The sequence below is a fragment of the Gobio gobio genome (genome assembly GCF_949357685.1).
Source record: "Gobio gobio genome assembly, chromosome: 4".
Lineage (NCBI taxonomy): Eukaryota > Metazoa > Chordata > Actinopteri > Cypriniformes > Gobionidae > Gobio > Gobio gobio.
The window spans coordinates 50,303,850-50,319,342 of NC_137100.1; the positions used below are offsets into that span (position 1 = coordinate 50,303,850).

Sequence of the window (15,493 nt, forward strand, 5' to 3'; positions counted from 1 at the left end):
AAAAGCCAATAGATCACCATTATTTTGTTTCTTTTTTTGATTATGTAATGTTTGTAGACTCCTCAATAGCAAAGTGAAGCTTGTTTGTAGACTCCTCAATATCAAAGCGAAGCACCCCTTCTTTTGACTGATGGTTGGCTCCTCAGTATGTGTATGTGTTCAGTGTGCACAAGCGCCGCCCATACTTCAGCTCTTTTCACACAGAGAGAGAGAGAGAGAGAGAGAGAGAGAGAGACGCAGACTCCCACCTCGCCGTGAGAACAGAACAGTGTCTAACCGGACGTGCGTTTCTCTTCCATACACCGCGCGTTGCTCACGGGGGCGCGGATACAGGGTTGCAGCTGGCGTCGGGGGCTCGAACCTGCGGAAAGGACATTGATCCAGGACCGGGACTGACCCTGAGGATGATGAAGGTGAGGCTGACTGTGATGCTCCCGTGAGCGCCATTCTTCTGGCTTACCGACGGTCTCTGTTAACGGGTAGATAAAATGAAGGTGGTTTGGTGGAACGGGTGGGGGGGGGGGGGGGGGGGGGGGTCTTTTTGGCGATGGTGGATATCTATATGAGCTGAGTAGAGGTCGCGAAAGCGCGAGAATGACATTTCGTCACCGTGAAGTATTTTTTTCTCTTTTCATTTTGTTCACCAGGGAGGCTGCGAGTTAATGGACGCTCCCCCTCGCGCCGCTGTCCGTCCGTCCGCCCGCGCGGAGAGCCTAGCACCGTTCCAGTGCTATGGAAACGGGAGAGATGGATCGAGCGCGCGACAGAGGGGGATACCCAGCTCCTCAGCGCAGCCTCGGGCATGTCAATGACGTTGGTATATTTTGCGCTCTCCTAAATGTGTCACGGTGTCCGTTAGGAGCTGCTCACCTTTCTTTTAAGCGCGACGCGTGTGCGTGCGCCAAATCCGTTCGGTTTTCCGCCTCCGTCGCTTCGTCGTGCTTGATTCTCATGCAAGTTTGCGTTTTCCCGTTTATTGATTATGAGCAACCGGCATTCTGTAGTCAAGTGCCGGGGCGCGCGCACGCGCTTCATTTATTTTTACAGATACGATCCGCGGTGCGCAGTTTATCCGTGTCAAATAAATACGCGTTCGAGGACGAGACTTGTGCGCAAGGCCGGCGATGACGCGAATCTGGTTTCTGTCAAGTGTTCGAGAGGATAAAAACCGTGAGCAGTGAGCGGTTGCAGCGGAGGCCGACTTTTCGTTTGGGCTGTAGGCAGGTACTGTGGAGCTCGAGTAAAATGCGCGAGTGGTCAACGAGCACGTGAAAGAATGCTAGCGTATTTTGTTTCCTTTGGGGGGAAATACTGAGGTGTGTCCGTGAGCTGATCTCACTGATCACAGGTGCCTGTGCTCACTCTGCCCCTCACATCTTTCATTTCTTGTGCACCATATTGTCTTGGGTTTCTCTAATATGAAATAGTGTGAGTGTTTTGTTGGGAATATCTATTGACCTATAACCACACTACACGAGAATTTCTGTGTGTTTGGAATTATTGTGAGATAAAACAATGTACCCAGGCAATTCCAACTGAATGTTCATCTAGCATATTGAGGCCAAGCCTTAATTGCACACTCCATTTATCCAGGGTTTAGGCTGTAAACACAGAAGTTGCCTTTAAACCTGTGACATTCCTTTGCATGGTTTGTTTGATCAGATTTCACACACTTTTTATGCAGGTAAATATGGTAGACTGTAGTAGGACTGTGTTGTAATGAATCCTGTAACAGTGTTTTTGCAGTACAATTTGTCCCAAGCTGTGTAAAATATTAGATTTTGTGAATAGATTGTTGTTGTTGTTGTTGTTGTGATAATCAAATGTGCATGTTCAAAATAATTATTGTGCCATGCAGTTTAAATTTGAAATGGTAAACATAAAAAACATTTTAGTTTTAAACAACAAACCAAAATGCCAACAAATATGGAAATACATGAATCACAGGCTTAAAAAGTCACTGTTTGTTTGTGTGCATGTAATTGTCACAAATGTACGCTTTCCCCAGTTATGTGATCTTTGTTGGTCCAGTAAAAGTTGGAAAGTGCTATCCCTCCTCTTTCTGCTGATCAGACATGATGCTTGTAAATGAAGATGAAACTCTTGTGTGGATGTTATATATAAATTGAAACAAGAGACTCGGCTGATTCATGTGATACCAGTCCTGTCATTTAACCTGAATGCAGGTCAAATTATACATCAGATGTGCAATACTTTCATACCTCAATTTTTTTTTTTTATGTTTCTAGAAAGAGACTAATCGTTTCCTCAGTGATGGTCGTGTACGATAGGGATTGGTTAAACTGATGGTGTTCCAACATGCTTATCCTTAACCTGACCCCTTCTAGAGGACAGACACGTGTATTCTCATTAAAGATGATTACGGAATCACTGCCATCAGCTAAAACATGAATCAGCCGAATCATTCCCTTGAACTCATGTTGCTCAAACCGTCAGTCTTAGTGTTTCGTGTGTTCACGCTGCAAGCACATATTTGCAGACCTGGGGTTTAGTTGTGCGTTGGAGCATAATGGTTCGGATGCATTCCACTGAAGTGCTGAAACCGTTGACTCACTGTCTCTACGGAGAAACAATATTGCTCCTGAAAACTTTACTGACGGCATGCTGCATCAAACTCCTTCGTTGGACACTGAAAGCCTTTAAGACATTTAAAAAAAGCCTTTAACGAATGAAAAGAAGGTTTTGAACCAATGTTTCTGTAAATGATTCATTAGATGCTCTGGTTTCCTTTAAGCAAAGTACGTATTGTATATAACTTCTTGTAACTGCCATTTGTTATGAAGCCGTTAACACAAGTCATTTTCCTCGTTAATAAAAATAGAAAGACCAGACGGAAAATGCATATTATGCATTGGCGTGGGAATTTGAACGCTGGTGTCATTATGTATTGCCAGGCTATGGCAGGATATTTCCCTTTTGCATTAGCATGCAGTCCTTCTTTCCTAACAGATCTGATGTACTTGTTAATGATGAAGGGAAGTCTGGGAAGTGTACTGCCGGTGCAAGCAAGTGACTTAGTCTTAATGTTGCAATTGACGTAATATAGTTTGCGTTATGCCCTAGAGACAGATGCCTTCTTATAGAACAAAATCTTGAGCGTATATGCGCATGTTGGCGTATTCGTTAAAACAGAAGCTTACAGACTCACTTTACATCCTACTCTCTAGACGCCAGCAGCCTCTAATCCTGTCCTCTGTAGCCATCTTAAAATGCGCTGGATTCAGCTCCGAAACTCTTACGTAAAAGGTGATTGCAGAACAACTGTGCATGGTGTATGGACTGGATGTTCTTTAGATAGTATGGAGGTTCTGATCTCATGGCGCACATTTTAGGGGTGCGTTCTGACCTTTCAAATCAGCGACTTGAAGTTTCAGGACGGTTCCACTGAGCCGGTGCACGACATTCACATGGAGAGGCATGTGCATCCAAAAATATGACTACGTGAGTGCGGGAAAGAGTGGGAAAACCAAGAGAATGGCCAGATTTAGAAACATCTGCACTGGGAGCGTGGGCTGGGAATACACCCACCCACCCACACTCGCACACTGGCACACTCGCAAGCACAGCGGCTTCATGTGAGCTGTATCACACACGTATCTTTTGCATCTTTCATGGCTGAAAGGCTTTTGTGCGTTTTCTCCGCTTGTGTTTGTTTTAGGAACCGTGTGGGCAGGCAATGCTGCATGGTTTTAAAGCATTTATAATCTAAATTTAGACCTCAAGAAAAGTGCAAAATGATTTATCAGGATGATTCATATCAGAATGTGGAGGGAATAACAGGCTTAAGCAGCATCATATGGCTAAGCAGCTCTAGAATCGAGTAGTTCCTTAAAACACTCGGTTCATAATGTTACTTCGCTGTCTGCACATTTAGTTTCTTTCATTATCTCTCCTTGCGAGATATTACGAGAATTAATGGATATATGAGTTTGTTTGTGTGTGTATCCAGTTATTAGAGCTTAATCCATAGCCTAGCAATCTATTTTAATGCAATGTCCTCTCTTTTCCTCTCCACGTGCTTTCTCCAGTTCTCTCTCCTAGACTCCTAGCCCACTGTACTCCGATTACATAATCGTCCTCCCCAGTCAGGTGTGTGTGCGTGTGTGTCTATGTTGAGGCAGCATCCTCTGGTCCCTTAGATGTTCTGTTTTCTTTTTCCCCTCTAAATGGAAAATGATGCCATCCTATAGTCCTCTGAATTATAGGGCTGTTCTGTCTGTAGTGCAGCAGTGATGATGCTGAATGAACAAGGCACTTAATTTTCTGTTTAGACACCCAAAGTTCTTTATTGCATTTAAAGGAAACCTGGATGGAGTGATGGCAGTTTTATTGGGGCGAAGATGCCAGATGTTGAGGTGTACACCCCCTTGATTGTTTTTAGGCCTCTGTTATGCTGTTTGTCCAAAGAACAGCAGTTTTCTTAGAGCAGAGAGTGTGCTGACATCTGTGCAGAACTCACTGTGAGCTAGTGAAAGGGCTATTACCTGGTGAATAATTAAAAATGAAAGCTGTAACAAAACTGGTTTGAAAATTGAATCTATCTAGATTCAAATGAGGCTGCTGAATAGCTAGAATTGAAGAAATGCCTGCACTTCACTGAAAGTTAAATTAAAATTTGACTTCAAATGACAAAAAGAGGAATGTATTTAATTGCAACTGAAGGAAATTCAACTTAGGTAATCTAAGAATGGAGTTTTGGGGTTCACAAAAGTACATTTATTAAACATCTGGGGTGTTTTCTCCGAGGAGGCAAGGGAGGCAGTGCCTCCTCAAAAAAACTAGATGAGAAAATAATCGATATTACAAAATAAAACAAGGCAAATGTTACAAAATGTGACATTAAAACGTGTAGAAGTCACTAGTTTAAAAAAAAAAACCCACTGCCCAACAGCGACACAGCAGGTAAAGTTACAGCAATAGGTGCACCTCCTCTGTCCCCATTGACTTAAAACAGAGTCCCTAATGCGTGCGGTGAGTTTTGTGGGGGGTAATTGAAATTAATGGGGAAAAGTCACGTGAGTGGAAGCAATGGCTCCATCGTGCTATGATTGGATATGATGGGTTATTCATGAGCAAGGACCATGCCACAACCATGAATGTTGGAGAATTATTTATTGAAGAAGTTAGAGATTAATAGGGAAAGGATGAAGGGGAAAAGCGAAAGGGATGATAGTCAGGCTGATCTGGGCATCTGGCGGCCGGGAGACTCAAAGTGGGGGCATCATCTCAGCTAAATGTAGGCGAGTGATTAGGACCCCAAAAAATACAAAATAGAGTTGTATTTGGTCTCTCTTTTTTTATTTAATGTTTATGTAACCAGGAAAATTAAGCGTAACAGGGACATAAATTTACATTTGATATATCTATATAGGCTATATCTCTATCTCTCCTTACTAATATATTTTGTTAAAGTTTTTGTTTTAAAAGTTAAATTTTTAAGCTGGTCTGCCTCGATGGTCTAACAACATTTGCCAATATCAAAATGTTTGAGAAGGCCAATCAAATAAGACAGACTTTTACTGTTCATAGATAATGAACATGAATTCTTGTGCGTTACTTTAGTTTTTAATGGTGAAAGAGTGAGGTAAGAGGTAGCTAAACATTTAATATTTGATAATTTTTTTTTTACAATAGAATGTTAATGGGTACATAAAATAATCTCATGTTAATCTTGAGTACCTATAGAGTAGTATTGCATCCTTCATATCTCAGAGTCTTTAGTTTATCATGCTGTTTTGTTTTTTTTCTACCAAAAACAGCCGAATATGTGGAGGTGTGCAGTGGGCGGAGCTAAAGAGACACGAGCACACACACCTATGACACACACAATACATCATGGCATTACCCCTGGATAACTTTCGATTCACTATACGTTAGTGTTGTTTACATTATACCATAGCTGTCAACATTGAACAGTGAAAATAAGGGAGATTTCCCGGAATCCATCCACAAAATAAGGGATTTTTTTTTTACATGATTCTTACCCACAAACTTAAAAAAAAAAGAGTCTAAAGAGTTTATAACTACACAAAATATTTCGATTTTGGCCGTCAGCATCCTGATCCATCATTGCACATCACACTCATCTACTATACTCTCCCTGAAGTTTACTTCCCGCTACTTTTTCCCTCTTCCTCCCGCCCGCGGCTGCAACTGTCTTCTTCTTCTTCGATAGTAGCCTAAGCCAGTGTTTCCCAACCTATTTTCAGTCATTTTATCATACGTTACGCTAGGGGTATAACGGTACAGATTGCTCACGGTTCCGTTTGTATCACGGTTTTAGGTTCACCGTTTCGGTACGGTTCAGTATTTGCTATGTTCAGGGAAAAAAGGACTACTGTCAAATTAAAAAAAAGAAAATAATAAGAACAAATCCTTTAAATACAGGCAGCAGCACAAATAAATACTATCGAGCAAAGATACTAATAAAATAAACTATGCTTTTCAGGTTTTTCAGGTACGTCTAACATTAGTTTTCAGGTACAGAAATTTATCAAATGTAAAATAACATTGCATATTTGACTGTATAAATTAAAGATTAATCATATTAAACTTACAAAAGCTATTCAATCAAGAGCAGTGAGTGATGCCCTTGTCTTTTGTTTGACATTAAACAGACAGCTGTAAAGGCTCCTGCCCCTTTAAGACCTCGGATATGCTTCGTCTTTTCTGGACTGTATAAAGTTTACTTAAGCCATATACAGACTATGTCTGCTAGAATACTCATCAATATGGACATGTTGACATACTTTTTGCGTGAGTTTGTCCGTTCAAGAGCAAGACTTGAAAGAGAACTCAATATCTGCGCGCTGAGAGACGTGTGCGCGCTCTCGGATGAGTGGACAGACAAATTTTCTCACACTGCGCGCGACTTCTCATTCGCGTCTTCTGGCACTAAACCAGATAGTTGCGTGTTCTGAGTTAACACAATCAGAACGTAAAAATACGGGATATTTTACGGGGAAATACTAAAACGGGAAGACAACGGGAAAAGAGCTAAAATACGTGAGAAACCCGGAAAAAACGGGAGGGTTGACAGCTATGCATTATACGCACTCACATGCCGATTGCCAACAAAACACAGACATTTGATGCAGTTTCACTCTCCGCCTGCGGTTTCGACTCATGACCGGGAACAAACATCCACACTTGCAAAACTTTGTTGTTTCTTCGGAAAAACAAACTGCATCCACTGTTTCCTTAACACTGGGTTATGGGAAGTTGAACAAGGTTATCTTTCCCTAAAAGCCAAAAACACACTTCTTTAGTGACATTGTTGATTTCGTGATCTAAAAACAAATTGACAGCGCTTCCGTAACCCGATCGAAGCTGATCCGATTAATGTGTGTACGCGCTTATCCGGGAGAAGTGCCTATACAAGCAATTCTGCCCTTTATGATGTCGTACAGGGCCATACTTGAAAAAACGTTCCTAAACTTATTCAAATCCTGAAGGAGTGTATTTGGCACAGAACTACTCCGTCATACGTCCAACATGTTTTTTTTTATTTTGGCCATGTTTAGCATGAGAATCCGACTTTTTAACAGTGTAAATAAGTCAGAATGCATGAAATAGTATTAGACACCCCCCTTTAAATGACCAACAGTAATGTCCAGTGATGCAAAGTACTCGATTTATTTTTTCACTTTCTGACATTCACATTTCTTACAGTTTAGTTTCAGTTTTATGCAAAGTACTCGATTTTTTTTCACTTTCTTACATTTAAATTGCAGTTCTTATTCTGCATTCTACCTCAATTCAAATTCAGGGATATGAATTGTAATTTAAAAGGCATTCTCAATTTAGTTTTGAACCCAGAGATGTAACATTTATCTAAAGCCAGAACACATCGTTTCTGCTGAGAAGACAGAATGGTCTAAAGCAGAAAGTCAAACTCATCTCTTGTCAGTTTCAGGGAAAGCTCAGTGATTTGGGTCAAACGTTTAACAGATGCCCATTCAATTAACCCATGATTCACAATCAATTTAATGAGTGTGAGGTCTGGCTGTTGCCTGAAGGACGCAGTGTTGTAGATGTGTGCACCAAGGCATTTACTCAGAGAAAGAGCGACTGAGCAAGAGAGCGAGAGAGAAAGAGGAAGAATGTCCCTGAGTACAGTTCATTCATGCAGGAATAAAGGCAGGAGGAATGAAAAGTCGACAGATAACACACACGCACAAATTCACAGACCTGTAATGCTAGTGTTACAGTACTTCTGTATTCTCACTGTTTATGAACAGATTGCCTCTATTTGGCTCTTAGATACATTGTTTAATCCCACTAAATTCATCACCATCCAATCTGATAATCTCAGGGGCTGTTACATCATTTTATTGTGTGTGCGGTGTAATATTTCAGTGTGTGGTTGATAGCCTAGAGCTCTGATACATGCAGTGCCACATAATAATATCTTACGTGAGGATGAATTGGGATGTTTAAGGGCTGTGATCCTCATCAGCTGTTCTCTTTTTCTGTTCTAGTGGGATCTGATGCTAGCTGGGACAGGAACACAGCTTTTCCACTGCAGTTTTTCTGAGAGATTTGCATAATCCTACTGCCTACTGTTCCCTTTAAAGAGAGAGAAAAAAACAGAAACGTGTTGCAATATTATTGAGACTGTACTGAGAGATGTTTCTCAATTTAAGATTTTGTTTCAATCTTACTCATTCATTTCCTGACATTAGTGATTAAGTCGATTAAAAAGTCTGAACAACTCAAGTTTTTTTCCTACAAGTAAAGAGCCAAGAACTGAAGAGTGAGATTATAATAAAGACATTGGAAGAAAATATGACTATAACAGTTTACACATATTAAACAGTAGCATCTTATTAGGTTAAAACATGTTAAACTCTTCAGTAAAGAATTTTAAATGTATTTTAGTATAATGGATTGTGGAAATGAATGTTTTAAATGCCTAGTTTTTATGATTTTAATTAAGGAACAAACAAACAAGCTGAACTTTGACGTATCAAAGTATATTTTAGACAATATTCCCAGTAGCTTTGTCTGCTTTTACTTAGCCAATGAAAATATTTCTAAGCAAATGATAGCAGAATTAACGATCACCTAGCAACACACAGTAATGGCATTTCGTTGTTGAATGAATCAGATTAGTGAATCTGTTGAGTGAATGATTCAGTGATTCACTCACCTAGACAGTACCTTTTTTGTTCCTGAATCAATCAGCGTTTTGAAACAAATCAGATGAATGAATAATTGAGTGATTCATACATAAAGGCGGTCAGTTGTTGCCACAGTCACCATAGCCAGATAGAAACATTTGCACACACAGGGACACATAACGCCTCTAGAAAAGATTATTTACAGTAGATAAAAGGAATACTGATGGAGCGATAATTCAAACCCTTAAAGGCTGTGTGTATCTGTAGGAGTCTGTGTGTGTTTGTGTTCGGTAATTCAGTGCGCTGTACACATGAACAGATTTCAGTAATGGAGTTTAGATAGCAGATCAGCAGAGAACTCTTTTTACCCATTTACCCACAGTGTGTTGTGACACTGAGATAACAACTGCCTTGGTGTGTATCAAATGCAGTTGCTTTATACAAATCAAACAGATTTTACTCTTTCTGCTGACAACATAACATTTGTTTCTCTTTAAATGCGCAAAAAAAGAGAATTTTTTACAGCCTGGCTGCCTCTGAGACAGAGAGAGAGAGAGAGAGAGAGAGAGAGGGGAAAAGAGCCTGGAATTGTGGGGGTGAAATCCCGGAGCTGATTATGTATGAGTGTTTCTGTGTAGAGAATTACCCAGCCATCATCTCAAGTCGCTGTCATGGGCCTGTATATGTGAAAGTCAGCAGGAAGCAATACTATAACGCATCTCGTCTTTACTCAAGCATGGAAGCCATGGTTACTCAAGCACAGCTTCTGTATAGCTCTGTGAACTTGTACATTGCCTCTTCCTTCTTATATGAACACAAAAGAACCGTGAGAGCCAGTTATATTCATACACAGTTTGGTTATGATACAGAAATACAGGATATGGGTGAAAAATGAGTGGGGCAATTCATACTACTTAATTTTGGAGTTGTAGCCCCAACTTACAGATAATACAACACATTTATGATAGAGGAGTAGGAGCTGCACTTCTTGACTTGAAATTAGCTGTGGCGGCAATGCCAATATTGTCTGGTGAACTGGCTTGCCTTAAAATAGTTTGTTGCCTAGAAGCAGCATTGTATAACAATGGAATGGATATGGCTGCAATGATTATTTTTTTTTGTTATCTCTTATTATACACTACCGTTCAAAGGTTATTTTTTAAATATATATATATACTTTTATAAAAAAAAAAAAAAAAAAAAAAAATATATATATATATATATATATATATATATATATATATATATATATATATATATATATATATATATATATATATATATATATAAAGTGACAGTAAAGGCATTTATAGTGTTACTAAAGTTTCTATTGCAAATAAATGCTTTTCTTTTTTTCCATTCACCAAAGAACCATAAAAAAAGTATCATGGTTTCCACAAATATATTAAGCAGCACAACTTTTTTCAACATTGATTATTATAAATGTTTCCTTAGCACCAAATCGAAAGCGCCAAATAAAGATATTTTACAATATTACTTTTTACTGTATTTGTGATCAAATAAATGCATCCTTGTTGAGCACAAGCTAAATCTAAAATCTTACTGACCCCAATTTTTATTTTATTTTTTATTATACTAATAATGCCTATTAACGTCTCTCAGATTTTGATAAAATACAGAGAATAGGGGTGTTGTGTCTATCCTAGCAACCTCATCTGCACCTTTTGTTTCAAAACCGAGCCAAAGCAGTTAGAGAAACAGGGCAAACCCAAATGAGATGCAGCGTTATATTGCAACACCCCTGTCAGGTTTGTTTCCAGAGAGCTGACTGTGGAGTGGAAGCCAGCATGTGACTGTTTGATGTTAATCCAGAATGTTTCTGATGTTATGTAACTGTTGTCTTCCTGTAGCTTATCCTGCACCTCTCCTTCTATCTTTCTGTAGTTGGTCAGCGGGGGCTCTGTAGTGAATGCCGAGGCAGTATGGGACCATGTGACCATGGCTGACCGGGAGCTGGCCTTCAAGGCAGGTGATGTCATCAAGGTGTTGGACGCCTCGAATAAGGACTGGTGGTGGGGTCAAATCGACGAGGAGGAGGGCTGGTTTCCTGCCAGCTTCGTCAGGGTGAGCCCATCTCCGACTTTTAACACTTTCCTGTCTGACATATAGCTGTCTGATGCACACCCGTCTAACAAATACCTGTCTAATACACACCTGCAGAACCACATCTGCTTTAACCCAGCTGTTTTCATATCCAATACTGTTTCTAACTGAATAGCAGTCAGATAAAGCTGTTTAAAAGAGATGCAACATACAGCCCTGTCGAGAAATGAACAGTAGAATAAATTTGCAGATATTTAGTTGACACATTTTCAGATAATCAGTCAGAAGAGGTCACATTCTTCCCTTTAACCTCCATCTTGAATCCGAACTCTTGTTTCTGTTGCTGTTGTTGTTTCTCTAAGGTGGAGTCCCACCCCCCTCAAACCAAACAGCTTTTTTATATCAACCCTGTCGCTGCATCACGCCTCACAAACGCCACGGCTAAGGTGCGTTTTTTCAAAACCACTGCTTACCGTTTGACCGTTGAATGCATCCCATCGCTTACTGCTCACATGCTGTCGCTGTGTTCCAACGTTTTGTTTCCGCCACAGTCGCTGCGCCTCGCTTCCATGACAACTTATCTTCATGCCGGTGACAGTCTGGGTCTGTCAGAAAATACTGAAATAGGAAAAAGATTTTGTTAATGTAATGCTGACTCAATTATAACATTTAACGATGACAGCTATCAATATTTCCCTCTTTTCTGACAGTGTTTGGTGACATCTTGTTTTTTTTCTATTTTACTGTGACTTGAACAGATGTTGGTCTTAATTTGAGCCTCTCTGGGCCTGTTTACACCTGGTATTAAGATGCAATTTGGTCGATCGGATCACAAGAGGACGATGCTAAATACAGGTGTAAATGGGGTCTAAAATGTTTTGAGTTTGTCCACTTTCGACTACTTCTAGTGGTAAAACTCCTTAGACCGGATTGTTTTCGTAGTGTAGATGTTGAGTGCATTCGAACACCTACCCTCCACCTACTGACCTAATGCGTAAACATTATGGGAAGCACACTAGCCAGACAGGATTTCAAGTTTGTGGGCTGAAGACAAGTTTGGTTTGAAGACGAAAAACGTACCAAGCACAATGTTCTCTCACCATTCCGGATTTCTAACACGCGCTCACTGCATTCTGCGGGGTCTTGCGGCTGTCAGAGCAGAAACGAAAGCTGCTGCTCTCTGTATGTTTTTCCATCGTCTCTGTGCGCGTTCACATGTTAATTGCGCACGTTTATTTTGTCCGTTAGACTGAAAGATCTGAAAAAGGCCATACATTTACCTGCCCATAGACCCTCCCCTTGAAGAAATCAGAACAGAAGTGGTCAAAAGTCGACAAAAGAGACCCTAGGTGTAAACAGGAATATGTCTCCCTTATCTACTTGTGATCCGGTCAACCAGAACGCATCTTAATACCTGGTTTAAACAGGGCCTCTGACTGTTAAAGATTTGTTTGATCACATATATATTTATAAGAGAGCTAGAGAGAAAGAAAACTCAAAAATAGATTTTCAAACTGAAGTTTAAACAATAAACCCTCAACCACAACACCAATTATATAAGCCCTCAGCTATTCTTTCAGCATCTCTCCTCTACTTCCAAATAGTTCTTAAAGGGTTAGTTCACCCAAAAATGAAAATTCTGTCAGTAATTACTCACCCTCATGTTGTTCCAACCATGTAAGACCTTCGTTCATCTTCGGAACATAATTTAGTATATTTTTGATGAAATCTGAGAGCTGTCTCACTCCTCCATAGGCTTTCAGAGGGACTGAAACTTGATGGCCCAGAATAGTAAGTAAAAACGTCATTTAAGGAGTCCAAATGACTACAGTGGCTCTGTATTAAGTCTATCATGCGACGAAAATACTTTTTGAGCGGAAAAACAACAAAAATAACGACTTTATCACACTATTATTGTTGTTCAATTTGAGCCTCTGACGAGAGTTCGCGGGAGTGCCACGACGCATGCGCGAGAACTGAGATTATGGCGTTCTTCTTCTACTACTACTTGACTGGCTGCTCACTCTTTCGGAGTAGGGTTAATCTCAGTTCTCGCGCATGCGTCGTGGCACTCCCGCGAACTCTCGTCAGAGGCTCAAATTGAACAACAATAATAGTGTGATAAAGTCGTTATTTTTGTTGTTTTTCCGCTCAAAAAGTATTTTCGTCGCATGATAGACTTAATACAGAGCCACTGTAGTCACCTTAAATGACGTTTTTACTTACTATTCTGGGCCATCAAGTTTCAGTCCCTCTGAAAGCCTATGGAGGAGTGAGACAGCTCTCAGATTTCATCAAAAATATACTAAATTATGTTCCGAAGATGAACGAAGGTCTTACATGGTTGGAACAACATGAGGGTGAGTAATTACTGACAGAATTTTCATTTTTGGGTGAACTAACCCTTTAAAGTGTGTCAGGGGTCTTATACTGCACCGACAGGCGCTGACCAATGGCAACAGACACTTTGTCTGTTTGTTTATTTTTTCAGACCAGTGTCTGGTGCTTGTTTTTCACCGATTGAACATGTTCAGGTCAGAACGTGGAATGTCTGAGAAGTGACATAGTGTAATCTGGTGATTGTCCGCGTTGGTCGGCGTCTGTTGGTGCAGTGTGAATTGGCCTTTAGTGGGATCCCAGTTCAAACACTACCTCCTACCTCCTACCTCCTAATTTTTTTTCTTTATAGTGAGCTTGAGCTGAGTCTTATGCATGAACACCTCCAACCTCTTGTAGAAAAGTCTATTGTATTTTGTGCTAGTTTGTCAGTAATACTATAAAACCCACCATCTAATATCCTGAGAAAAATGCATTGAAATGTTATGAATAAAACTAAAGTAGGCGTTATGAACATGCTGCACAGTAAAAATGAAATATTAATGATGTGCTAGCACAGACATGCTTGATAATATGAATATACATGCAGATTCGCCGCTAGCCATCCGGGGGGTGATGTCCTTGCACATAACTAAAGATTAACCCTCTATTGCACGACATTCCCTCTGGGTAACAAATCCAGTCTCTTCACATTGCAAGCACATGATGGCAATAAAATGGACATGAATGCAATTTCTTCAATTACATTTTTACGAGTTCACACTTACAAATAAGATCGAATAAATGGTATGCGTATTTGGCATGCTGTCCGAGGAGAGGGCTCCAAGCTCGGTATTTGGCCCGAACCTAGAGTACTCCCCCCGTATCTCTGGTTAGGAAAGTAACCAGGTGAGTGTGAGGAAGACGGGGTGGTGGAGGGATGCTGAAAACCTGTCAAGGAACATTTTTGAGTTGACTGGGTATTTATATAATCCTCCACTTGTGCTGATTGGGTAGACATGTTGATTACCGATTGCTGACAGCTGGTTGGAATGACAATGATTGGATAGATCATTTGAACGTGCTCCTCCCAAACTTTGTTAATGAAACATCATTTCACGAGTTCACACTTACAAATAAGTCAGATAGAATAAATGGTATGCGTATTTGGCGTGCTGTCCGAGGAGAGGGCTCCGAGCTCTGTATTTGGCCCGAACCCAGAGTACTCCCCCAAAAATTGCAAACTAACCTGGGACAGTAGCCGGTAAATGATGTTGATGCCCCCCCAAAAGTTGCAGAGCACGAAGCTGATGCTGTGCCAATCGAAGGGAGAGGGTTAGTCACTGGATCGGGAGGTCTTGTTTGTGATCGTCTGAGGTTTTGATGGTTGTGGTATCAGAAAGGTGAACCTCTTTGGTAGTCAGTTGGGGATGGTTGCACGTGGGCGAGAGGAGACAAACTTCCTTCCTTTTCCAACTTGCTTTCAAACTGTCTAATGAGCCAGTTGTACGGAGAATTGAGCTCCTGCCAGAGCGGAAGTGATGACACTTCTGTGGCAGTGGAGCGAGTTTGAATGGAATAACCGAGCTCCTGAGGGAGCGGAGTTGACGACACTGCTGTGGCAGTGGAGATGAGACATATTCAACTTTCTTTTCAACTTATCCAATGAGCCAGTTGTATGGGGAATTGGGCTCCAGCGGGAGCGAAAGAGATGACACTTCTGTGGCAGTGGAGTGAGTTTGGATGGAATAACAGAGCTCCTGTGGGAGCGGAGTTGACGACACTGCTGCGGCAGTGGAGACGAGCCGTTTTCAACTTACTTTCCAACTATCCAGTGAGCCAATTGTACAGGGAATCGGGCTCCTGCGGGAGTGGAAAAGATGACACTGCTCTGGCAGTGGAGCGAGTTTGGATGGAGTAACAGAGCTCCTGCGGGAGCGGAACTGACGAGACTGCTGCGTCAGTGGAGA

The 15,493-nt window shown here is 40.9% G+C and overlaps 1 protein-coding gene across 1 annotated transcript in view; it reads left to right on the plus strand.

The window, feature by feature from the left end:
• Window positions 1-336: 336 nt before the first annotated feature.
• The window catches only part of arhgef9a (Cdc42 guanine nucleotide exchange factor (GEF) 9a), a gene marked incomplete at its 3' end in the record, with an annotated part of 52,465 nt that continues 37,308 nt past the window's right edge, over window positions 337-15,493 (plus strand). Inside the window, exons 1-2 of the mRNA XM_079813778.1 lie at window positions 337-413; window positions 11,049-11,228. Of these exons, the coding sequence (XP_079669904.1) occupies window positions 405-413; window positions 11,049-11,228 (189 nt within the window). The 5' untranslated portion in view covers window positions 337-404. The remainder of the gene's footprint in view (window positions 414-11,048; window positions 11,229-15,493) is intronic.